Here is a 23,513-nt window from a genome sequence, read left to right as displayed (position 1 = left end):
GTGATGTGATAACGCCATTTAGCATTTTGAGGAACTGCCAGGCCGTCCTCCAAAATGACTGCATCACTTTACATTCCCACCAGCAATGTTTGAGGGCTCCAGCCTCTCCACATCCTTATAAACACTTGTTATTTTCTTTTTTGTGATAGCCATCCTAGTGGGTGTGAAGTGATTACTTATGGTGGTTTTGATTTGATTTGCATTTCTCTGATGATTAGTGATGCTGAGATCTTTCCATGTGCTTATTGGCTACTATCTATCTTCTTTGGAAACTGTTTATTCGGGGACTTCCCTGGCAGTCCAATGGTTAGGGCTCTGCGCTTTCACTGCCGAGCGCGTGGGTTTGATCCCTGGTCGCGGAACTAAGATCCTGCAAGCCGCCGGCCAAAAAAAAAAAAAAGAAAAATGTTTATTCAGATCCCGTGTCCATTTTTAAGTCGGGTTGTTTGTCCTTTTGTTGTTGTTAAGAGCTCTTTACATGTTCTGGATACTAGTCTCTTATCAGATATCTGATTTGTAAATATTGTCTCCCATTTCCTGGGCTGTCTTGGTGATATCTGTTTTGTTTAGGGGGGCGGCAGGTCATGCTCAGAGACTGAGACTGTCTTTGCCAATACTTTATTTAACACAGGTTCACGGTGGGAGTTATAATAATACCACGAGCATACAGGATAATGTCTCTTAATAAGCCAATACAGAAATAACATACTCCAAACAAATGATAGATTAATTACCCCTTTGTTCCAGCCAAGGGGAGGTATAAGGAATAAAGTCCACATTCACTTGAGATGTACCTTTTGTACAAAGTTTTGTTTTCTCGGGAGAGCGGATGTGCCGCTGCCTGCGCAAAAATAAAAGTCCCTCGTAAAAAAAAAAAAAAAAAAAAAAAAAAAAGTCCCTCGTTGCTAGGGAACCACGGTGCTGGTATTGGCCGGCTGGATGATCTACTTGGAGAGAAGGCTGCACCGTTTGTCACCACTGCTCATAAAGGAATCACCTTTACCAGGGCGGGAGCTAATGCCCCAAGGGCTTCGGAGAGCTAGATCAGCAGTCTCGCCTGGTCCTCACAGACTCTTGGTATTTACAGCCCTAATGTCCTGCACCAGAGCTGCTTTTTCACACTGTTCTTACTGATAAGCCCCCAGAGAGCCCTGAGCTGCTGAGCTCTGATAATAACATAACATCCTGACACGGTTCATTCTTATATCAAAACAACTTTACTTCTATTTTGTTTGTTTTGTCTTTAATTCTAATTTTATACTGGAGCATAGTTCATTAACAATGTTGTGTTAGTTTCAGGCGTACAGCAAAGTGATTCGATTATACGTACACGAATATCTACTCTTTTTCAGATTCTTTTCCCATATAGGTTATTACAGCGTATTGAGCAGAGTTCCCCGTGCTATACAGTAGATCCTTGTTGATTATCTATCTCATATATAGTAGTGTGTATATGTTAATCCCAACCTCCTAATTTATCCCTCCTCCCCAAAACAACTTTACTTCTAAAAACAACTTCTTTTTTTTGCCTTTGCCATAATCGAGGGGATTAAAACAACTTCACTTAGATCATCAAGTGGATTTGAAATCATATCAATCAATACACAGTATCCTCTGACACACGAAAAGTTTGAAATTTGACCAAGTCCAATTTACCTATTTTTTCCTTTTTCTTTCTTTCTTTTTTTTTGGCCGAGCCGCGTGGCTTGTGGAATCTTAGTTCCCTGACCAGGGATTGAACTTGGGCCACTGCAGTGAAAGCGCCAAGTCCTAACCACTGGACCACCAGGGAATTCCCTACTTATTTTTTTCTTATTTCGCTTGTGCTCTGGGAGTTATGTATAAGAAACCATTGTCTAACACAAGGTCATGAAGGTTTATGTTTTTCTCTAAGAGTTTTATAGTTTCAGCTCTTATATTGAGGTCCATGATCCATTTTGAGTTAATGTTTGCGTACAGCGTGAGGTAGGGCCCCAACTTCATTCTTTTGCCTGTGGATATCCAGCTGTCCCAGCACCAGTTGTTGAAAAGACTGTTCTTTTCCTCATCGAATAGTCTCGGTGTCCTTGTGGCAACCCACCTTGAATGTGAGGGTTTATTTCTGGACTCTCAATTCTATTCCACTGATCTGTTCGTCTGTCCTTAACTCCAGTGCCACACTGCCTTGATCTCTGTAGTTTTGCAGTAAGTTTGAATGGGGAAGTGTGAATCCAACCACTTTCTTCTTATTTGTCAAGTTTCTTTTGGCTATTCTGAGGCCCTTGCATTCCCATATGAATTTTAGGATCAGATTGTAAAAAGCCAGCTGGGATTTTGATAGGGATTTCACTGAAGCTGTAGATCAGTTTGGGGGAGTATTGGCACCATAAACATATTAAGTCTTCTGATCCATGAACACCAGTTATCTTTTCACTTAGTCAGATGTTCTTTAATTCCTTTTGACAACGTTTTGTAGTTTTCAGTGTACAAGTCTTACACTTCTTTTGCTCCATTTATTCCCAGGTATTTTGTTCGTTTGCTGCTGTTACACATGGGATTGTCATCATAATTCCACGTTTGGTTTGCTCATTTTGCTAGGTATAGAAATAAAATTGACTTTTGTATATTGATCTTGTATTCTGCCAGTTGTTGAACACACTTATTAGTTTTGACTTTGTGTGTGTGGATCTCCTAGGATCTTCCCTACACAACATCATGTCATCTGCAAATAGAGATAGTTCAAGCCTTCCTTTCTAATATGGGTGCCTTTTTCCTCCTTCTTCTTGCCTCCTTGCTCTGGCCAGAACCTCCAGGACAATGCTGAATAGAAGTGGCAGGAGTGTGCAGCCACATGGATGGACCGAGAGATGATCATACGAAGCGAAGTAAGTCAGAAAGAGAACGACAAATAGCATATGATATCACTTATATGTGGAATCTAAAATAGGACACAGATGAACTTATCTACGAAACAGAAACAGACTCAAGGACACAGAGAACAGAATAGACTTACGGTTGCCAAGGGGGAGGTAGAGTGGGGGAGGGATGGATTGGGAGTTTGGGATTTTATTTATTTGTTTGTTTGTTTGTTTCGGCTGCACCAGGTCTTATTTGTGGCATGAGGGATCTTCAGTTGCAGCGTGCAGACTTCTTAGTTGCGGCATGCATGCGGGATCTAGTTCCCCCACCAGGGATCGAACCCAGGCCCCCTGCATTGGGAGCACGGAGTCTTACCCACTGGACCCCCAGGGAAGTCGGGAGTTTGGGATTACACATGCAAACTATTATATATAGAATGGACAAACAACAAGGTCCTACTGTATAGCACAGGGAACTATATTCAATACTCTGGGATAAGCCACAATGAAAAAGAATATATATGTGTAACTGAGTCACTTTGCTGGACGGCAGAAATCAATACAAAGATAGTGGCAGGATGTGGGGTCCTTGTCTCGTTCCCGATCTTAGGTGGGACGCTCTTAGACTTTTACCACCAGGTGTGATGTCAGCTGTGGGTATTTGTAGACGCCCCTTATTGGATGGAGGACATTCCCTTCTATTTTGAGTGTGCTGAGTGTTTTCACCACAAAAGAATATTGGGTTTTGTTAGATGCTCTTCCTACATCCATTGAGATGATCACATAATTTCTGTCCTTTATTCTGTTGATAGGGTGTAGTACATTTTTCAGATGTTAAACTACTCCTTTTTTCTGTTGTTTTTTTCAACATAAACCTGTCTCCCTTAGGGATGGCCTTCGAGTCCCTGCCAAGTGCAGCGAGGGTGGCTGATTCCCTTGTATGTAGCAGGCTCTGCAGATACAGCCAGTTTGTCTCATTTAGGTGGTCTTTGTTTATTTCCACAGGAAATGAAGGCAAAGAGGCGGGGTTCAGTGGTTCACCGACTCCCCACGACAGGACGTGTGCCCCAGGAGAGCACTGAGTCACCAGCTACGGGCAGAGTAGCGTCTCCATCAGACAAGCTGAAAGGAGGCCCTGGCTTCCTGCCTTCCGTGGGCCAGGCCTTGCTCGCGTGCCTGGGCCCGTGGTCATGTTCCATGACAGACAGGGACACAGGGGAACCAGCCCGAAGTCACTGGGAGGGGAAGACTCAGGCCAAACCCAGCTGGGCAGCAAAGCCTGCCGGTCCTGCCGAGCTGCCAGCCGTATCCCCATCAGCTCCCCTTCCTAGGGCAGTCAGGGCCGCAGGGCAAGGGAAGCACAGGGAGGGGGTCTCCTATCCCAGGCATAGCAAGCTCTGCCCCGTCTCCCTCATTCTCTAACGCAGCCCCTCTGGGAGCTTGTCCATGCGTCCTGGAGCTGGGATGGAAAGCGCTGCAGTCCAGCCAACGACGGGAGCCTTCCCCAGGACATCCCCGCTGGGTGCCCCCTGCCCCCGATCACACTGGCACACACATCACGTCACCGCTCCCTGGGATGTCTACGGTTGTGTCGACGTGACCGGCCCCGGGCGCCCGGGTGGGACATTACTTCTGGGAGAGTCTGGGGGTGGGGGGTGTTTCCAGGTGAGATCAGCACTGAATCGCAGACGCAGGAGAGCAGGTGGGAGGGCACCATCTGGTCCCCGAGGCCTGAACAGAACACAAGGCAGGGGCGGGAGAACGTGCCCTTTTCTGGCCCCACCCCTCGAGCTGGGACAGCTCCTGTCACCTCCTCCTGCCCTCAGACTGGGGTTTACACCATCCGCTCCCCTGGGTCTCAGGCCTCCAGACTCAGACTGGATGACGTCACCAAACTGGCCTTCCTGGGCCGCCAGTGTGCAGACGGCAGGTCATTCCCAGCCCCCGTAACCACGCGAGCTACCTCACAGGGGCAAGGCCTGAGGCTCCCCTGTGGAATACCCCCAGTCACTCCCACTGGGGCCCGAATCCAGTGAAGCCCCACTCTGGCCTTCAGGCCCAAGAGCCAGCCCTCCTGGCCCCTGACCTCACCGCTGGCCCCAGCCTCAGACCTCAGAGTCCAGCCCTTCCCACATCCTTCTGTCCCCACCCCCCCAGCTTCCTTTCCACTCCTCCAAGCTACCCCTCTGCCTGGAATGCACCCCCCAGCACCCCTCAGGGGTGGCTCCATGGCTGATTCCTTCCAGGACCCACGGGGGGGGAGTGCCACCCCCCACCTGTCACACATCCTCAGAACTCCCCCCCTTTGCAGCGCTGGCATGACCATCGCGGGGTGACATCTGTCACCCTCACCAGGGCCTAAGGTCCTCAGGCGAAGGGGTCCTGGCTGTCCAGCTCCTCACAGCCAGCGCCTGGAATAGTGCCTGGCACACAGCTGGCACCCACTAAACGCGGGACTGAAGCAGAGGACAGAACAAGCTGGCCAGGCGCGACCCACTTTGGGGGATGGCGGGCCGAGGACGCAGGTGCGGGGTTTTGCCGCTCCCTGGGGGGGGCTCTCTGCCCCCACCACCCCCTTCCCCAGAGGGCCCAGGGAAGGGACAGCCCACACCTTTGGCAGGAAATGTCCCTATCACTGTGGGCAGCAGGGAGCTGATGGGAGGGCAGGGTGCCCAGGGCACCTAGACAAGCGATTCTTCACACTGAAGACCTGTTCTACCTCCGCTTCAACAGAAAGACTCTGAGCAGACCCCCAAAGATGTTACTTCTGTTGTAACGTCCCTTCGACACCCACAAACCCCACACCTGTGCTTGTGGCTCTTACACAAGCGTGAAGCCAAAACAAACTTTACAGTAAGCCACCAAGAAAACTACAGAACTACCAGAGTCCCGATGAGTAAGACAGCGCTGCTCTGGCCACCCGCGGCTATTGAAATTCAAACCACCGTACAATGAACAAGATGAAAACTTCAGTCCCCAGCGGTGCCACTGGCCACCCTGCAAGTGGTCAGTAGTCACTCGTGCCAGGGTTACTGCAGACGCAGAGCTCTCATCTCTCCAGCTGCGTGTCACCTTGCTGTCACCTGGGGAGAAAGCTTGATGAGTCACCTCTCTGCCTCCTTAGCCCTCGGGAGTCAGCAGGAGTGTGGGGTCGGCCCCCTGCGGTACTGGCGCCACCAGGCTGTGCGTGAAATACACAACACCTGGAAGTTCCATAAGCGGCTTGGGCCTCTCGGACACAACACTGGCCTGGGGTACACCCTGTCTGTGACCTTTCCAGCACAGACTCTTCCAACAGCCCTCAGGGACGACCCCTTCCATGGGACAAGGGCTTGGCGGCCTAGGCTCGCTTTCCAGGATCTTCAGGCCAGGGCCGCATCACCGCCACCAGGGTTCCTATCCCGGGAGCGCTGTGAACCACGCGCGCTGCTATCTCGGCAGAGCTGGCGCCCGTGCATCACCTCCTCCGCGGGGCCTGCTACCATAGTCCCAGGCGCCTGAGGGAGGAGGGGAAGCAGTTTTCCCCGCCTGCAGGCCTGTCCTCCGGCGCGGCCCCTTAGGGGAATCCTAGCGCGCCTGCAGCCCAGGGACGCGTGCCGCGCCTGGCACTCTGTGCCCAGGCCCCGGGCTCCTGACTGCACCAGGTCTGACACCCCGATGTGTGTGAGTGAGGGGGGAAGGGACGTGCGCCCCGCCCCCCGGGGGCTGGGCTGGGGGCTGCGGCCGCTGCCTCTCCGCGCTCGGGAGGCAGGGGCGGGGGCGGGGCCTCGGGGGCGTGGCCTCGGCGCCCTATAAGTGACGGAGTGGGGCGCGCGCCCGGCCAGAAAGCGAGCGCGCAACGGCGGCAAAGACACAGGCGCTTCTCGGCGCGGCCTCCAGCGCCCTTCTTGCCCCCCGTCCGCGCATCCCAGCCTCCCGCCAGGCCACCGGCCGCCCACCAGGCGCCCAGGCCCCGCGCCCGCCGCCCAGGACCGGCCCGCGCCCCGCAGGCCGCCCGCCGCCCGCGTCGCCATGGGGGTGGAGGGCTGCACCAAGTGCATCAAGTACCTGCTCTTCGTCTTCAATTTCGTCTTCTGGGTGAGCCCGGAGCCGCGGGTGGGAGGGCGCTCCCCGAGCCTGGCAGGCCGCGCCCCGCTAGGCCCTGCCAAGGGGGCGCAACCGGGCCGCCAAGTTGCAGGGCCACCTGTGTGCGCCGAGCGCGTGGTGGGGGGTCCTAGGCCGGCGGGTCGCAGCGGTGGGGCTCGTCCGGGGCCGCCGTGCCCCTCGAGGGCGGGGCGGGGGGCTCCAAGACTGGTTTCGGGCCTCTGCGCGTCGGGACCCAGAGCCCCGCGGCTGGGCCGGGCCGTTTGGGGACCTGGGGTCTGTTCCCGGTTGGTGATGGTGGTGGTGCGGTGGGTGCGCGCTCCGAACCCAGTACCCGGCCACTGCTCAGCCCTCCTGGCCGCTGTTTCTGGGACCACCCTGCTTCGCGGGGACTGAGGGGCTCGAGGGCGGGGCTCCAGACGCCCCGCCCCCATGAGCTCATCAGGGCCACCGCCCCTAGATGGGCGGCCCAGTGCGGTGGCGGGGGGGGGGGGGGGGGCGAGGCACACTCCGCCAGAGTTCTCGGGGCCGGCCCACCCATGGCGGGGGGGGGGGGGGGCGACGCACACTCCGCCAGAGTCTTGGGGACCGTCCACCCCATCCTGGGCCCAGTCCAGTTCACCCTCCTGCCTGCTGTCGCCACCCTGAGGGTCGTATGGGGGTCCGGGCCGGGGCGAAGCGCAGAGAGGAAGCGCCCTGGGCCCCGGGTGGCCCGCGTGCTGGGGTGCCTCCCCCCTGGTGTCCCCAGCTTGTGGAGCCCCATCCTCCTCCCCTCCTCACCCAGCCTGACATTCCAGCCCGTCCTTCCCCTGGGGCGCCGTGGAGGCTGTGAGGGGCAAGGGGCTGGGCGGGTGTTCTGAGTTGGCATAGGCAGGGAGCCTGGAGACCTGGGGTTTCCGAGCCCCAGGGCTGCCGGGGCCGGGTGGATGTCCAGGTCTGGGCTTGGGAGGCCGCTTTGACAAGAGGAGCCCGCGGGTTGGACGTCTCAGGGTGCGGGAGTGTCTCCTGGGGTCTGTGGGCCGCTGGCCCGAGTTGTGTTTCCTCCTCAGTCTTCACTGCTGGCCCGTGACTGACGGAGCGTTGGCTTTTGTTTCCATTTCCTGTCGGTGTTGGAATCGCGGGGTGGAGACCTCCTTCGGGCCCGGAGGGACCGGGAACGGTCGTCGGGAGCCCTCGCACAGCTGCGTCCCGCGGCCCCTGCGGGCCCCTGCGCAGAGTGACGCGGGCGCCCTCCTGGCCCCTCTTGCTTCTCCGCCACCGCAGACTGCTCACCCCTTGTCTCGGAGGCCCGGGACAGCGTCTGGTGGGTGCTTTCTTAAGTTGACACTGGGAGGGTAAACTTCTAAAATGGCTCCTGGAAAAGTGTGTGGGCCTGGGGACATCTGTTTGCCATCTGGACGGCCAAGGGTCCCAGGGTGGACCTCGGGGCACTGAGGTGTCTGGGGTGGGGAGGGCAGGGACTGGACACCGAGTGGACGTGTCACATCCTCCCTGCAGGGGCACTGGTGGGGGTCCTGTAGGCAGCAGCCTCTGCCCTGGGGGTGGGAGCGGTTAGGCCGTCAGGATGGGCCAGGATGGGCCAGGGTGGGCCGGGCAGCCTTTGCTGAAGGGGTAGTCTTGGCAAGGGGTGTCACCGGGACACCCCTCTGCCAGCCCCTGGGCCTGTCCGTACCCGCAGAGCCTGGGAGGGCCCTGGTGGGAGGGGGAGGGGGGCGGAGGAAGGGGACTTAGCAGGAGTGGATTCTTGCCTTTGGACTGAGTGTAGGGGCGAGGTAAGTCCCTCCCACCTGCACAGCCTGGGAGGTCTCCAGGACAGGCCCCCCCACCACCCCAGCTCAGCCTGGGTACCTCTGGTAATTTCCCAGGCAGCAGGGGTGGAAGCCTGACACATCCCCACCCCCACCCTGGGCCACTTTGTATTGGGCTTAAGGAATTGTTTCTGAGGCCTCTCCCCTTCCCTCCCTCCCTGGGCATGCCCAGCAGACCGGCGGAGCATTTGCTTCCAGTAGCAGCAAGGCCCCACCCACCCATGCTGAGCCGCCCCCTGTGGTGGGATGCCACGCTGAGCCAGGCTGAGCCAGGCGGCGGTGGGGTGGGGGTGGGGGGGTGGGGCCTCTCTGTGTACCCCCTCCCCCAGCATCGCTTGGCCAAGAGCATGGTGCCAGGGGTTTGGACCTCGGTGGAGTCCCCACCCTGCTGCTCTGGTCCTGGACTTCCTCCCCGCTGAAGCAGACCCCCCTGGGGTTGTCGGATTAGTTCAGGAAATGGGTGTTGGGCATGGTGGCTGGTAGGGAAGACCACATTCCTTGGCCAGTGTAGGCAGTGACTTGGGGAAGGGGCTTAGACCCCTGGGTGCCTGGGAGGCCCCGCAGGGTCCAGTGGGTGAGGGAGGGCTTCTGGTGCCCAGCCCCACCCACTCACCGTGCACCCAGCCACAGTGCAGCAAGGGGGTGCTGGGGGTGGGAGCTGGGTCAAGAGGTTGAGGATGGGTGTCTGGATTTGGATCTGGGCTTTTTTTTTTTTTTTTTGGCTGTGTTGGGTCTTCATTGCCGCGCGTGGGCTTTCTCTGGTTGCGTCGAGCGGGGGCTACTCTTCATTGCGGTGCGCGGGCTTCTCGTTGCGGTGGCTTCTCTTGTTGCGGAGCACGGGCTCTAGGCTTGCGGGCTTCAGTAGTTGTGGCTCACGGGCTCAGTAGTTGAGGCTCACGGGCTCTAGAGCGCAGGCTCAGTAGTTGTGGCGCACGGGCTCAGTTGCTCCGCGGCACGTGAGATCTTCCCGGACCAGGGCTCGAACCCGTGTCCCCTGCCTTGGCGGGCGGATTCTCAACCACTGCGCCACCAGGATCTGGGCAGGATCCAGTCCCTGGATCTGGGCACTTTTTAAAGTTTCATTTCGGAGGGTACAGCCTTCGCCTGTGGGCGGCAGCATCAGAGGCAGGCTGGCATGCTGTCTGAGCAGGAGCCGGTCACCGCGCATGCCCACACACACCAGCACACACACCTGCTGTCCCACCTCTCCGCGCCAGACCCCGGGGCCCAGGCTGTGTGCGCTCAGCGTGCCTGACCCCAGCCCGCGTTGGGGCCCCCTGGCCAGGCGGGCCCGGAGGGGTGAGGTGGGCGCACGGCGGGGGGAGAGCAGCAGCCCTGCCCGGGCTGGGGAGACGGTGCCGGTGCTCCACCAAAGGCGTGGGATTCCTGCCGGGGTGGGGGGGGGGCCCGGGAGCTTCCTGGCGAGGTGACTGGGGCCCGAGGCCCTGCTGCTGGAGCAGCTCAGGATGAGCAGAGGCGCCTGCTTCCCTGCTCACCCCACTCGAGTGGGTGACTTGGGGCGACCTGGGGCGGGCGAACGCCCTGTGTGAGCCCTGCTTGCCTCATCTGTGAAATGGGTGTGATCATAGCCTCTCCTCTGCAGGGGGTGCAGCAGCGTCCCTGCCTGGGACTGGCAGCTCCTCCAGCCGAATGCAGTCAGGGCTTCCTTCCAGAGGTAGCAGGGGCAGTGCGGCCAGACCTGGCTGGGAGTGGGGCTGATGGGAAGCCCTGCTAACTGGCTTTAAATTCTTGCTTCCGGACAGCCCATGGCTGTCTATCGCTTAGTGGTTCTGTCGCCTTCCTTCTCGGAGAGGGGATGTGACCCAGGCGGGCTCTGGCTGGGGGCAGGGATTTCCTGTTCCTGGTTTCAGTGGGAGGACAAGTGAGCTCCCCTGGTGCCCCTGGGCATCTGGCTGCCACGCTCTGGGGAAAACGGCCATTGGGCCAGGCCCTGCTGAGAAGAAGAAATCTGTGGTCTGTGCCCAGGACGGGCTGGCCCCAGGGAGAGTGTCTGGGCATTACGGGGTGCAGAGCTGGAGCCAGAGGCGGGGAGCCTGGGACCCTGGCCGGCTCTGCTCCAGTGCCGATGCGGTGCCCGCCCTGTGGGGTTCCCACCCCCACCCCCAGCTCAGTGTGCCTCCAGAAACTGAGTTCACCCCCAATCCCTAACTCATACTGCCTCCCAGTCCAGACAGGGAGATGGGCCCCCCAAAGCACCCCCCTCCCATATAATCTACCCCCCCACCCCCTGCCTTCCTTTCAGCGCCTGAAATCCCATGACAGGGAAGAGCCATGAAAATCAATAAGGTGTAGAGTCCGGGCACCCGTGGGAGGGGCAGACGTCACCTTTGCACTTGTGCAGCGTTTTGGAGAGGGCCCCAGGTAGGGGTGGGGGGGAAATGCGGGGACCCTGGCTCTGCCCGCCCCCCGAGACGCAGGCTGGGCCCACAGCCAGGGCTGGGGGTTTCCGCCTTGGAGGCAGCACGCCCCTGCGGCCGAGACGCCTCATGCTGCGTGGAGCGCCAAGCTCACTTGGAATCGGCCCTTTCCAGGTGTCCTGCAGGCGTGGTGTGACCCAGCCTCTGGACTTCAGTGCCCCTCCCCCGCCCCCATACTTTGTACTGTGGGGCCTGGCCTAAGCCCCTCCTCCCAATGGCAGAGCAGGTGCTGCTTCACGCAAGACCACCTGGGGCTCTGGGGGAATCTCCGCAGGCGGGCAGGGGTCCTGGCCCCAGGGGTGGCCGATCAGCTGGCGGTAGGTCTCCCTGCGCCGGCCGCCACCAGCGCGTGGTCGCAGGGGTGCCTGTTGGCGCGTAGCCGCCCTCCCTGGGCTCGAGGGCTGCGGGGCTGGCGGGCAGGGAGGCACCTTAGAGCTGGGGCCCGGTGCGTGGTGGGGGAGGGTGCTGAGGGCAGGGTGGTCGAGAGCCCAGTCATGCGGGTCCAAACGCCGCAGAGGCCTGGGGAGCCGGCAGCCCCGCCCCCTTGCCCTCTGCTTTGAAGCCACGCCCCTTCTAACTTTGGAAAGTTAGTGCTCCCCCTGCCCCCAGTTACTGGGGTAACAGCATGATTGTGGAGAAGGTGAAGGACAGGAAGCTGGGACCGTGCGGAGTGGGTGGGCGGGCGGCCCCCTGGCATCCCGAGCCGTCACACGGGAATCTTCTGTACCAACTCCCACACGCAGGCCGGCCTGGGTCATAACTCTCCCTCAGGGAACGTCTCACGGCGCCCTGTAACCCGCCTTCCCTGTCGCATCACCTGCAGCTGGGCGTTGAGTTTGGTAGCCAGCAGCCAGCTCCTGGCGGGGATGTGGAGGTCAGGCCGTGACCCCGGGGCTGCAGGGGAACAGAAGGGAGGACCCCGGGCCGCCCGCCTTCCTGGTCTCCAGTCCCGGGTGCTGGGGGGCCTGAGCCCCACAGCTTGATGGCATTGGTCTCGGGGGTGCTCGGCGGGTTTGGGAAGCACCTCTGCAGTCCTGCCCGCCCCCGGAGCTCTCGGGGAGTCTCCCTCTCACCCGGGCCAGGCCCTCTCTGCTCCCCGTCCCAGGGGCTCGGCCGCCCGCCTGCTGGACGGACAGTCTTCCCCTCTGTCCCCGAGATAACAGCTCGGGCGCACACGACGTCCCGCTCCCCTGTGCCTGGCGGGCACTGGGCTGGAGCCATGCCCTTTGCCTCCAGCTGGCCCACTGGAGCGATAAGGAGACCGAGGTCCCAAGTGCCCACACGAGGAAGTGGCGGAGGCAGACTGGAAACCAGGGCCGGTCCTTCAACCACTGTGGCTTGCGCTGGCATGGCTCCAGGCAGGGGCCGGGGCATCCCCAAGGGCGGGGGGCTGTGCCTGGGTTTGTGCGGGGAGCGCGTGGCGGCCAGAGAACCCGACCTGCCCCGGGGCCCCTCCGCTCACCTCTGGCCCCTGCCTGGGCCCCCCACCTCCTGTCTTCCTCCCAGTGTTTGCCCAGCCTACCCAGATCCTCCTTGTCTGATGTGTGCGCCCCGCTGCAGCCCCTCGAGTGCCCTTTGCTGGCAGGTGGCTGGGACGGCTGGGGCCACACACCTCTCGCTGCAGGGGCTGAGGGGACAGAGGGACATCCCGCAGGAGGGGCCCTTTCAGCCAGTGGGGTGGGCGTAGGGCCGGGGAGCAGGCCGCTTCCCGGCCTCCCCGCCTGCAGTGGGTGGTAGGTAGGCTCGGGGACGGGCCCAGGAAGCAGGCGGGCCCTGCGGGTTCCCCAGGCCCACTCCGTTGTGCCCGGAGAGGTGGCAGGGCGTCCTCGGGGGCCTGCACTCCCCTCCCGGCGACAAGGGGCTCCTGCATCCCGCAGCTGGCGGGGCCCAGGAGGGCCAGTGTCCTCTTCCGCCCCCGCAGCTATTATTAGAGGCCAGTCCAGGCGGCTTCCTGACGTCGAGGGGCCTGGAGGGTGGTTTCCGCTTCCTGGCTGAGGCGAGGGTCCCTGCTCCTCTCTGTACTTCCTTCCCGCCTTGAGCTGGGTGGCTGTGTTCCCGGAGGGCACGACAGGGCCGTAGGGTCGCTGCCCACCCCCCGGGAAGGCTGAGTCGGGCCCCGCGTCACCCTGTTCTCATGGTGGGTGGAGACGGAGGGTCAGCCTTCGGGGACCCAGGTCCCCGCCCAGCCCAAGGGTGGTGCCTCCTGCCCCCACTGACCCTCCACATCCCATCCTCAAAGGGCCTGTGCTGCACCTCTTTCCTCTGGCTTATCCCGGCGTCTGCAAGGGCGTTTCCTGCCTGTGGCCTTCACTGCCCTCCCGGGGAGGGTCTCCAGGCCCCCGGGACCTCCTGGTTGCCTAGCTGCATGGGCACCTCGTGGCACATTTTCCCAGCAAGAGTGTGCACCCCTTGCGGTGGCGGGTTATAGGGAGCGGAGCTGCTCGGAGCCAAGGCCCTCCCCGGGTCACGACGGAGCTGCCCCCGTCTATCATCTGTCTCTCCGGAAGCATCAGCGCTGCTAATTAAGGGGGCACGTTGATGCGTGGGTGTCCGTCACTCCTGGAATGCGTGGGCAGGACTTGGGGTGACCACTGGGCCAGCACGTGTGGGTGGGGAGGCATGGAAGACAGATCCCAGCTCAGCTCCCACCCGGGGCCTGGCAGGAGCCGGGGGGCGGGGGCGGGGCGGGGGGAAGCTTGCCCCAGGCCTGCCCGGGCAGCACCCACTCCAACGCCCTTTCAGCTGCTTCTTGGAAACGCAGACAGGCCGGACAGGAACCCAGTGTACTTGGCAGCACCCCCCACCTTTTTAGCTGACGCTATCATTGATTAATTCTCAGAAGGGAGGAAGAAAGAAACAGAAACCGCATCTTTTGTAGAATTACAAACAGTCCGCGCCGTCCCCTGGTGTGGAACCCTTCGGTAATCCCAACAGGTGACGGGCTCCTTCCTGAGCTGCTCGCCAGCCCCACCCGAGCAGGAGCACCTCAGGATGCAGGAGCAGGTGGCAGTGGCACTTCCAGTCAGGCCAGCTAGCAGGAGAGAGGGAGGGGCGAGTGAAGATGTGTCAGACTCTGATGCCACTGATCAGGCTGCCCGGACTCCTAAGCGTGGTCGCAGTAACCGCCAGTGCTGTCAAACGCTCTCTGTATACGGTGGCATCATCTGAGCACTCTGCGTATGTCAGCTTGTGTACTTTTATTTTACTTTATTTTTATTTTTTGAATTTTATTTTTTTATACAGCAGGTTCTTATTAGTTATCTATTTGATACACATCAGTGTATCCATGTCAATCCCGATCCCCCAATTCATCCCACCTCCACCCCACCCCCACTTCCACTTTCCCCCCTTGGCGTCCATACGTTCTCTACGTCTGTGTCTCTATTTCTGCCTTGCACACCGGTTCATCTGTACCATCTTTCTAGGTTCCACATATATGCATTATTATACGATATTTGTTTTTTTCTTTCTGACTGACTTCACTCTGTATGACAGTCTCTAGATCCATCCACGTCTCTGCAAATGACCCAATTTCATTCCTTGTTATGGCTGAGTAATATTCCATTGTATGTACGTACCACATCTTTTCAGCTCGTGTACTTTTAGTTCCTCATGATACGCACGAGGATATTGGAGGCACAAAGGTGCCGAGATGGTCCTGAGATGACCCAGCAGCCAGAGGCTCTGGGGGCCCTTGGCAGCCACGCTCTGATTCCCACCCGGCGCGAGGACTGAGTGCTTTCCGTCAAGTCTGCGCTCTGTTTTATAGCGGGCGTAAGTGTTCCATAGTTTACCCAGTCCCTTTTTTGACCCTAAAACCTCAGTTTTGTGGACAAGACTTGAGCGTTTCCAGGTGCTTGCTGCTGGCCGCTAGAAGCCTGGGGGTTCTCACCTTGGTGGACGGTTGGCGTGAAGACACCAGGCTGGCTCCTTTGGGACCAGAAGACACACTTACCCCTAAAGCCTTTGCTGCTTGGAAGTTCAGTGGACGGGGATTTGGGTGTGTGGGTTTTTTTAAACAGCTCTGTTTGACATAGCGTCAACTGCACGTTTAACATGTACAACTTGGTAGGTTTTGACGTAAGGAGGCACCCGTGAGACCTAGAGAGTGGTCCACCAGGAGGGTGAATGTATCCGTCACTCCCAGAGGTGTCCCCGGGGCCTTGGGCTCCCTCCTCTCCATCCCAGGCCACCCGCTGGCCTGTCGTCTGTGCCCGTGATCGGCATTTCCTGTACTTTTTATATGAACGGAATCGGAAGGTGGTGGTGTTTCCTCTTGGTCTGGCGGGATCATCTGGAGATTCACTCGGGTGGTTTGTCCGTAGTTCCGGTAGGTTCTTCCCTGGCCCTGCTGGTGGAAGTCCACCCACTCACCGCCGAAGGACGTCGGGTTGTCCCCGGTTTGGGGGCGTTACCAGGAAAGCAGCGGGCACGATTGTGTGGGCACGAGCTTCCCCCCCGCCCCGGGGCAGTGCTGGGGGTGCGGGGGCTGGGCGCATGGCGGGTGCAGGGGTGGAGAACGTCCCGAGGACCCGAGCTCTGTCTCCTGTGTCCCCGCTGCTCCCCACCCTCGCCTGGGGGTCTTCTCACTTCAGCCCCCCCACAGGTGCTTGGGGGCCGTCTCGCTGTGGTTTAACTTGCATCTCCCTGCGACCAATGACTCTGCGCGTCTTTCCACGCGTTTATTTGCTGTGCACATTTCTTCCTTGGTGAAGTGTCCCAATTTTTTTTAATTTTGCCCGTTTCTTAAAAATTGGTTGTTTGTTTTCTTGTCGTTAGAGTTTTGCAAGTTCTTTATAAATTTTGGATACAGGTCCCTTGTTAGCCATTTGCAAGCCCCAGTCTGTGGGTTATCTTTTGAAGAGCAGGCTTCTTTCAGACCCCTGCTGCTTCTGGGACCCCTGCCCTGCCCTGGGCACCCCCTCCCTGCAGAGGCACGGCTCCACCCCACCCTCTGCCTTTTCTCACGGCCTGGGCGGGGGGATTGGGGGGGGATTCGCAGTGCTGCCTTTGCCCTTCCTCCGTAGGTGACCTTAGGTGAATGCCCATCCCACCCCCCGAAGCTGGGGGTGGTCACTGCCACCACGGCCTTCATCCAGGCCCACCCCAGCGGGTCTGTGCGGGGCCTGGAATGACTGAGGACCGGCTGAGGAGGGTACATTTAAGCACCAGGCTCTCCCCTGCCTGGAGGCAGGACTGCCTTCCCCGTTCACCCTTCAGGAGGGGTGCTGGAGCCACAGGGGAGTCTGGAGGCTGCTGTCCCCCCTCCGCCCCTGCCCCCCGCACACCCCGGGGTCTGCAGTGGAAAGCCCTTCCCGAGACAGGAGAGATGGGGACCTTGCCTGCCACCCCACCGTTAGCATCTGGGTGCTGGGACAAGCATTACCCTCACAGCATTTCTCTTAGGACCAAGTGCCCTAGATGGGCTTGTCCCCTTGGCTTCTGGGGTGAGGGGCTGCATGGGGAAGATGGGGGTGGTCCCAGCCCAGCCAGGGGGGCGGGAGGTGCCACTCCACGCTCATCTCTCCTTACCGACGGGGATACTGAGGCCGAGTCAGGGCTTGGGGCCAGGCCTCTGTGACTGCAAAGGAGGCCCAGGACAGGGCTCCCCCTGCCCCACCCCTTCCGTCCTGGAACATCTCACAGAGCGGTCTCTGGACCACAGTTTCAAAACAGAATAAGTGGCGGTTTCTCGCCAGAGTTACCACGGCAACCCTCAGCCTCACCACCGCCTCCCCTGGAGCTGCAGATGGCAGCCAGAGGAGCAGGACTCCTCCGGAGCCTACCTGCCCCATCCCCGCCCTCCCACCCGCTTGTGGGTGTGGCAGACACCAGGAGCAGCCACCGGACGCCGGACGCCGGACGCCGGACGCCGGAGTTCGGCATTGCCCTTCCGGGGTGCACAGGCCCGGGTGCCCCGAGGGACCGACTGCATGTGCCCCCGGAAGGGGGAGAGCAAGCGTGCTGCCCTGGGTGTGGGGAGTGGAGTCCCTAGTTGAAAGTCCGGAAGAGGGGGGCAGAGAGGGTGCCGTCCCGCCCTGGGGGGGCGGTGTCGACGGCACCACCTTCAGGGGCAGCCCAGCTGCTGCCAGGCGCCAGCGGTCCCAGCGGCCTCATCGTCCACGGAGCCCAGCGTGGGAGGGCCTGGGCCGGGGCCGCGGGGCTCCTGGCCTCCCTGCCCCCCATCAGCGCCCTAGCGTCACCTGCCTGGAGATCCCTGGGGATGCCTGGGGCTTTCCTTGGGGCAGCCCCTGGTGCTGGGGCTTCGACTCTCACACGCTCTACTGAGCCTGTCTCTGGGCCGCGCTCCCTGGCCAGGGCCTCGGGGACAGGCACTGGGCCAGCCAGATGGTCTTCTTGGGGTCCACTTTCTGGTTTCTCTTCCTCATTGGACACGTAGGTGAGGTCTGTATAGGAGCTGGTGCTTGTACTGCCTCGGGGAGCAGCCCAGGGAGGAGGCCGGGGTGCGGGGGTGGCCAGCTCGCCTGGGTGGGTCAGACGCTCAGGCATGGGCCTGCCGGGCCTGGTCTGGGCTCAGCCTCAAGGACAGACCCCACCTAGCACTGAGCCACCGTGCTCGCAGGGGCACGAGTCAGCCGGAAGCCCGCGCCCCCCACCCCGTGCCAGGCTCTGAGCAGAGCCCCCTTTCCGGCCCGCCGCTCAGCGCAGCCTCCACCTTGCGGTCTCTCTGGCGAGCACGGCGAGCTCCCTTACTCTCCCGGCAGTTTCCCGTGTCCGCGACGGCAGGGAGTTTACCCCACCAAGCCCCGGCCCTGTGGCTTCCCGGCTGCCACCGGCCCCAGCAGCCCCTGCCAACCACACCAGGGCCCCAGTGGCATCAAGTGCGCACCCCCTCCTTAAAGAAGTATTTGTTGTCGTCCGAATGCGGGTTAAGCAGGTGTCCTGCGTCTTATCTGGCGACCGGTCTGGGCGTCTCACTCCGGTGGTGCTGGCGGGAGGGTGGGGGACCAGCCACGTGGTCCCCCACGCCCAGTCCCCCCCGGGGCAGCACATCAGACATTTGGCGCCAGCGGCAGCCCGGGCCCCAGGGGCTAGCGAGTCCTGCCTGGAGGGAAGCCCTTCACGAGGACCCAGCGGACAGGAGGGTTCGGCCCCTCCTCTGTGTGTGTGTCGCGTGGTGGATTCACGTTCACCCTTGCTGGGCTCTGGGCCACGAGGGACACCATTGCCCTGCTCTCTCCCCAGCTGGCTGGAGGTGTGATCCTAGGCGTGGCCCTGTGGCTTCGCCATGACCCTCAGACCACCAACCTCCTCTACCTGGAGCTCGGAGACAGGCCTGCACCCAACACCTTCTATGTAGGTAAGTGGCGGAGGACGGGCTGAGGACCCCGGCCAGCTCTGGGCTGGGGGCCGGCAGGAACGGGCCACTGGGGTGTGTGATCATAAGCTCAGTAAGGCCTCAGACAGGCTGTCAGGGAGGGCTTCCAGGAGGAAGCAGGGGCTGAGCCAGCTCAGCGGGGCTGGCTTCTTGCTGGGGCAGGGAGGAGGCCAGCCAGGAGGGGCTCTTGCGGCCAGAGGGTGAGACGGAGCCAGACAGCAGGTGGGGTTATGTCAGCCTGGGGGCCTTGGGGGTCCCCTCTCGAGTTGGTGCAGTGCCTGCCTGGGCCGGGGGTGCTCCCAGGGAGAGCTGGAACTGGGGGCGGGGGGTGTGTTGTGTGTGGCTTTTTGGGACCCCACCAGATTCACCCGGTGGGGGGGGGCAGGAGCCGGAGAGCGGCAGCTGGGTGGGGCGGGGGTACAGGGACGTTCGGGAGGCCCGACACAGGGGGGTTGCTGAGCAGCACAGAGGTCCCTTCCAGCGGGAGGCGCGCTGAGACTGCGCCGCGCCTGCCCCCTCTCCCTGCGCTCCCCCGTGTCATGTGGTGGGTGTTTCAGGGGAGGCTTCCTGGGACGGTGGGGCTGGAGCCCCCGGGATGGAGACTCAGGGCCTGCATGACTCAGCCCCGCAGCCACACCTACAGCCGCTGTGTTAAGCTGCGAGTCCTGGGCACCCGTGGCGGCCCCTTCGGGTTGTCCGTCAGGTTGGGGGGCGGGGGGCTTGGGCCAGCGGCCCCCGGGGTGGGGGTGGGAGTGCCGGAGGAGCGGCGGAGGGGAGGAGCGGCGGAGGGGAGGAGCGGCGGCGGAGGGGCGGGCGGGGAGAAGGTGTGCCCGCCCCGCCCCCCCGCCCCGCCCCCCCGCCGCCTCCTGCTGGGGCCCCGCCCCCCGTCAGCGAAGGTGGGGCCTGGCCCTTGTGGAGCTGTGGGAGTGTTTGTTGAGCCGCTTCTGTCCTTTAAAGGACTGGCTCCTGGGCCGGCTCCTCTCGCTCCCACAGGCGGAGCAGCAGGGCAGGGCGCCCTCAGGGGCCAGCAGCCACCCCTGTGGCCCGGGTCACACGCTCGGCCGCTTAAGTGGGAGTGGCCCACACACTCACCGTCCCATGGGGGGTGCCTGCCCCCTCCCTGCCCATGGCCCTCTGGGACGCTGGGTTCCGGGGGGCCGAGACCGCAGCCTGGGGCTCTGGCGGCGGGCTCCCGGGGTCAGCCGTCCCGCGGAGGGTCCCGAGCCCTCTTCCGCAGGTTCCTGGGCTCCCCCCGCGCTGGGGGGCCCCTCACAGGTTTAGTCTCAGGAGCAGAGGGTGAGTCCGCCCCTCGAGAGGGCACAAGGGGTCCGGGGCCCCCGCACACGCGCCAGGCCCGCTCAGAAGCAAGGCAGTCAGCGGGGCCCACACGCCTGAGGACGCAGGAGTGTCCTCTGGGCCCTCGAGGGGTGTTTCTCTCCCGCGGGGCTCCCCCCAGGCCTCTCTTTCCCTCTCAGAGCCGCCGCAGGGGTCTGAGCCAGCATGTGGCCCCTGGGCCTTCTGTCCCAATGTGGGAAGGGCTGCTGCCACCTACCTCTGCGTCCCCCTCTGGGACCTTGGGTGCAGTGGGCGTGGGCTCTGTCGGTGGCAGAGTTGAACCGGCCCCAGGGCGAGCAGCCTGGGAAGGGGTCCCTCCCAAATTGCTGGGGCCGGGGCCGCCGGCCTCGTGGCTGGGGCAGCTCCCGCTCTCAGCCCGGCGTCCGGCCCAGCAGGCGGGAGCGGAGCTGAAAGCTGCCCTGCTTCAGGCCAGGACGGGGCAAAAGAGCGGCAACGGCAGCAGACTTGGGTCAGGGGCACCGTCCGGGCCAGGCGCACAGACGTCTGGGGGGACCTTGGCGGGAGAATGGAGGTGGCGGGGCTGTGCTCAGGCTCTGGCGGGGAAGGGGTCCCACGGGAGGGGCTCCTCGGGGGCAAGGCTGGCGTTGGAGCAGGTGTCCCCCCGGTCCACTCACTGGGAGCCGCACGTCACCTGGGGCCTGACCCTGGCTTCTCCTGGCTCTGGAGACTCCTGCCCTTGGGGAAGCAGTGCCAGCTGCTGGACCACCCGGCAGGCTGGGTGCCGGCCCCTGGACCTTCTGCTGTGTCCCCATGGGCGGGGGCCTCTCAGAGCCCCTCTGGCCACAGAGTTCCTGCCCACCCAGGGCCAGCCTTCTGGAGCCTCTCGCTGGCTCCGATGCAGACTGGGCCTGCCAGGGAGGTGGGGGAGCAGACGTGGGCCCTGACAAGAGCTCTTTGTCCAGTGCCAGGCAGCGGGGGAGGGTGAGCTGGGCTGGCTCAGCACCCCGGGCAATGCTGCAGGGCCCAGGGGGGTCCCGGACCTCACTGGCCAGAACCAGGCCGAGGGCTCTAGGTGGAAGCCCGGCACCGTGGGGGGCTTGGGGCTGGGCCTGGGGGGGTGGGGGGAGTCGGGTACCGCCTCTGGGTCTCCCAGCCTCTCGCAGGTCCCTCCAGAGCAGAGGACACCTGGCTCTAGGGCGCTGTGCCCGGGTGAGGAGCCCCCGAGGGCAGTTCTGCCGGGAGGCTCCGTCTGTCCAGAGGGGAGGCCCCGGGCGTCTTCTGAGCCCAGCAGCGGGTCCTGGCCCCCAGGCTCCTTCTCCAAAGCCTGGCCGGGCAGGGGCGACGGGCCCTTGGCACCGGAGCCCCGGGACCCATTGTCCTAGCACTGTGGAGGGGGCTTGGGCTGCCTGCCCGCTCCGTAACCATGGCGACTGGGGGGTGGGCCCAGGTCTGCCGGTAGGACTAGGGTTGTGGGAGGTCCTTGGAGAGACGCGGTCCGCGTTTCAAGGGGCGCGGGCCCCGCCCGGGTGAACCGTGGACCCGGAGAAGGGCCGCATGACTAGCGGTGGGTGCTGCGCAGGCCGGGGGGGCAGGCTGACCCCTTGCGCCACCCTTGAGCTGTCCCAGCCGCCAGGCCTCTGCGTCCAGCAGGCTCCAGCCCGCAGGGTCAGGGCCCCAGAAGCCGGGCAGAGCCCCCTCCTATGAGCAGAGTGGCCGGACTCGAGCCCCCGCCTGAGAGGGCGCAAGTGGAGTGGGCTCGCCAGTCCCCCGGGCTCACCTCCACCCCACCCCACGGGCCAGCTGCTGGGCCCTCTGCGCCAAGACGGGGGTGATCCTCCACGGCGCCCCCAAGTCGCGGAGACTGCGGGAACCCGAGTGGGTCCGGGTTGTGGCGTCGCACCGATTTCTCCGAACACTCACCACGGGCCGTTCGGTCCTGGCCTCGGCAACGCCGGTCTCCATCCACGTCACCGAGGAGGAGACTGAGGCCTGGAGAGGGGCCCACACGGCCCCGCCAGGCTGCCAAGCCCTTGCAGCTCCTCTCCAAGCCACCGGGCATCCGACGTCTTCCCAGCAGGGCGGGCGTCAGCGCCTGGTGGTCCCTCCAGGGGCCTGGGCGGTGGGGTGTGCGTACGCAGCCGGGGAGGAGGGCTTCCGGGGGCGCTGGGGCCTCTGGGACATCAGGGCATCGGGGCGTCTGTCTGTCCTGCCTCCTCGGGATGTCAGGGCACTGAGGGCAGCCGTCTCTCCCCTGCAGGCATCTACATCCTCATTGCCGTGGGTGCTGTGATGATGTTTGTTGGGTTCCTGGGCTGCTACGGGGCCATCCAGGAGTCCCAGTGCTTGCTGGGGACGGTAAGGCCCTGGGTCAGGGCTGGGCTGAGGGTGAGGGCTGCGGGGCCGGCCGGGCGCGGAACCGGGAGGTCCGGTGGAGACAGAACGCCTTCAGTCCCCGGTGTGGAGCTTGGTGCCCCCCCCCTTGCCAGTCTGGCCCTGCGGACCTCCCCCAGAACGCCAGCTCTCTGGTTTCCCCGATCGGGTCCCAAATCCCTCCGAGATGGACTGCCGTTACGTCTAGTTCTTTGTCTAGTTCCTACTGAGTTCCAAAGTTGCTTTTTCTCTTTCTTCCTTCTTGAAAAAAGCCACAGATATGATAGGGAGTGAGTCCCAGTCCCAGTGCCAGAGCCAGCCTCGGGTGCCCCTGGGCATGTCACCCACCGACGGGAAGTGGAGGCCTGGCTGTGCTGCCCGGGGCCTGGCGTCTGGGAGACGTGGGCTGCAGGAGGCTGTGCCTGTGTCTCCGGTGGGCGAGCCCAGACACACCACGGCGACCCCCTTCCCGTGGGCTTTGCCTCCCTGCCCTTTCCGACCCGCCCAGAACCAACCATGTCCTCCCCTCCCACACCCACCCCATCCTGTGGAGCCCGGTCCCTCGGGGATGATGAGAACATGGGCATCTCGCTGCCTGGCCGAGTCCTAGATTCTGCTTCTCGGCTCCACGCCTCTCATCCCCTGTCGGGTCCTGGGTGGGTGGATACCACCGGCCACCCCACACACGCCGGTCGGTCACTGGGGCCTCAGGAAGCCCCGGGCCCTCTCTGGCCGGCTCTGACCTCCTCTCTCTGCCCTCCCCTCCCCTTTTCAGTTCTTCACCTGCCTGGTGATCCTCTTTGCCTGTGAAGTGGCCGCCGGCATCTGGGGTTTTGTCAACAAGGACCAGGTGAGCCAGTGTCCGTGGGCAGGGGCGGGGGGGCTGCTGGTGGGGAGGGAGGAGGGGCTCGGGCTTGGGGGGAGGGGTCGGATTGCAGGGTGCTTTGGGAGGACTCTTCCCGGTAGGAAGCCCACAGAGGGCTTTCTGGAAGAGACAGCATGGCGACCGAGTTGGAAGGCAGGGTCACCTTGTCTAGGGCTCAGTGGAGGTCAGGTCTGTCCTGGGAGCGATGATACCTTCCGGGAGAGCCACGTGAGGGCACGTCTCGTGGGGGACAGTCCCACTGTGCTGTGACCGCCTCCCTCCCCAGATCGCCAAGGACGTGAAGCAGTTCTACGACCAGGCCTTGCAGCAGGCCATAATGGACGACGACGCCAGCAACGCCAAGGCTGTGGTGAAGACCTTCCACGAGACGGTACCGCGGGGCTCCGGGGAGGTGGGGAGGGCGTCCAGGGGGGCCGGGGGACCAGGGGAGAGGCGGGGGCCGGGGGACCAGGGGAG

At 62.2% G+C, this 23,513-nt stretch overlaps 1 protein-coding gene across 3 annotated transcripts in view; it reads left to right on the top strand.

The window, feature by feature from the left end:
* The first annotated feature begins 6,656 nt into the window (after nt 1–6,656).
* CD81 (CD81 molecule) overlaps nt 6,657–23,513 on the top strand; it is a 19,123-nt gene continuing 2,266 nt past the window's right edge. Inside the window, exons 1-5 of one of the 3 annotated variants that reach the window (XM_028479367.2) lie at nt 6,657–6,914; nt 18,373–18,487; nt 22,059–22,156; nt 22,947–23,021; nt 23,323–23,427. In XM_028479367.2, coding sequence (XP_028335168.1) covers nt 6,849–6,914; nt 18,373–18,487; nt 22,059–22,156; nt 22,947–23,021; nt 23,323–23,427 — 459 coding nt within the window. In that variant the 5' untranslated portion in view covers nt 6,657–6,848. Of the gene's footprint in view, nt 6,915–8,072; nt 8,224–18,372; nt 18,488–19,675; nt 19,802–22,058; nt 22,157–22,946; nt 23,022–23,322; nt 23,428–23,513 lie in introns of those variants that run through there. The other 2 variants (XM_028479368.2, XM_028479369.2) reach the window with 2 other exon arrangements.

This window comes from Physeter macrocephalus, chromosome 18, assembly GCF_002837175.3.
Source record: "Physeter macrocephalus isolate SW-GA chromosome 18, ASM283717v5, whole genome shotgun sequence".
Classification (NCBI taxonomy): Eukaryota; Metazoa; Chordata; class Mammalia; order Artiodactyla; family Physeteridae; genus Physeter; species Physeter macrocephalus.
Note: the sequence above shows the minus strand (reverse complement) of the source record. Positions and strands in the feature narration are given on the sequence as shown.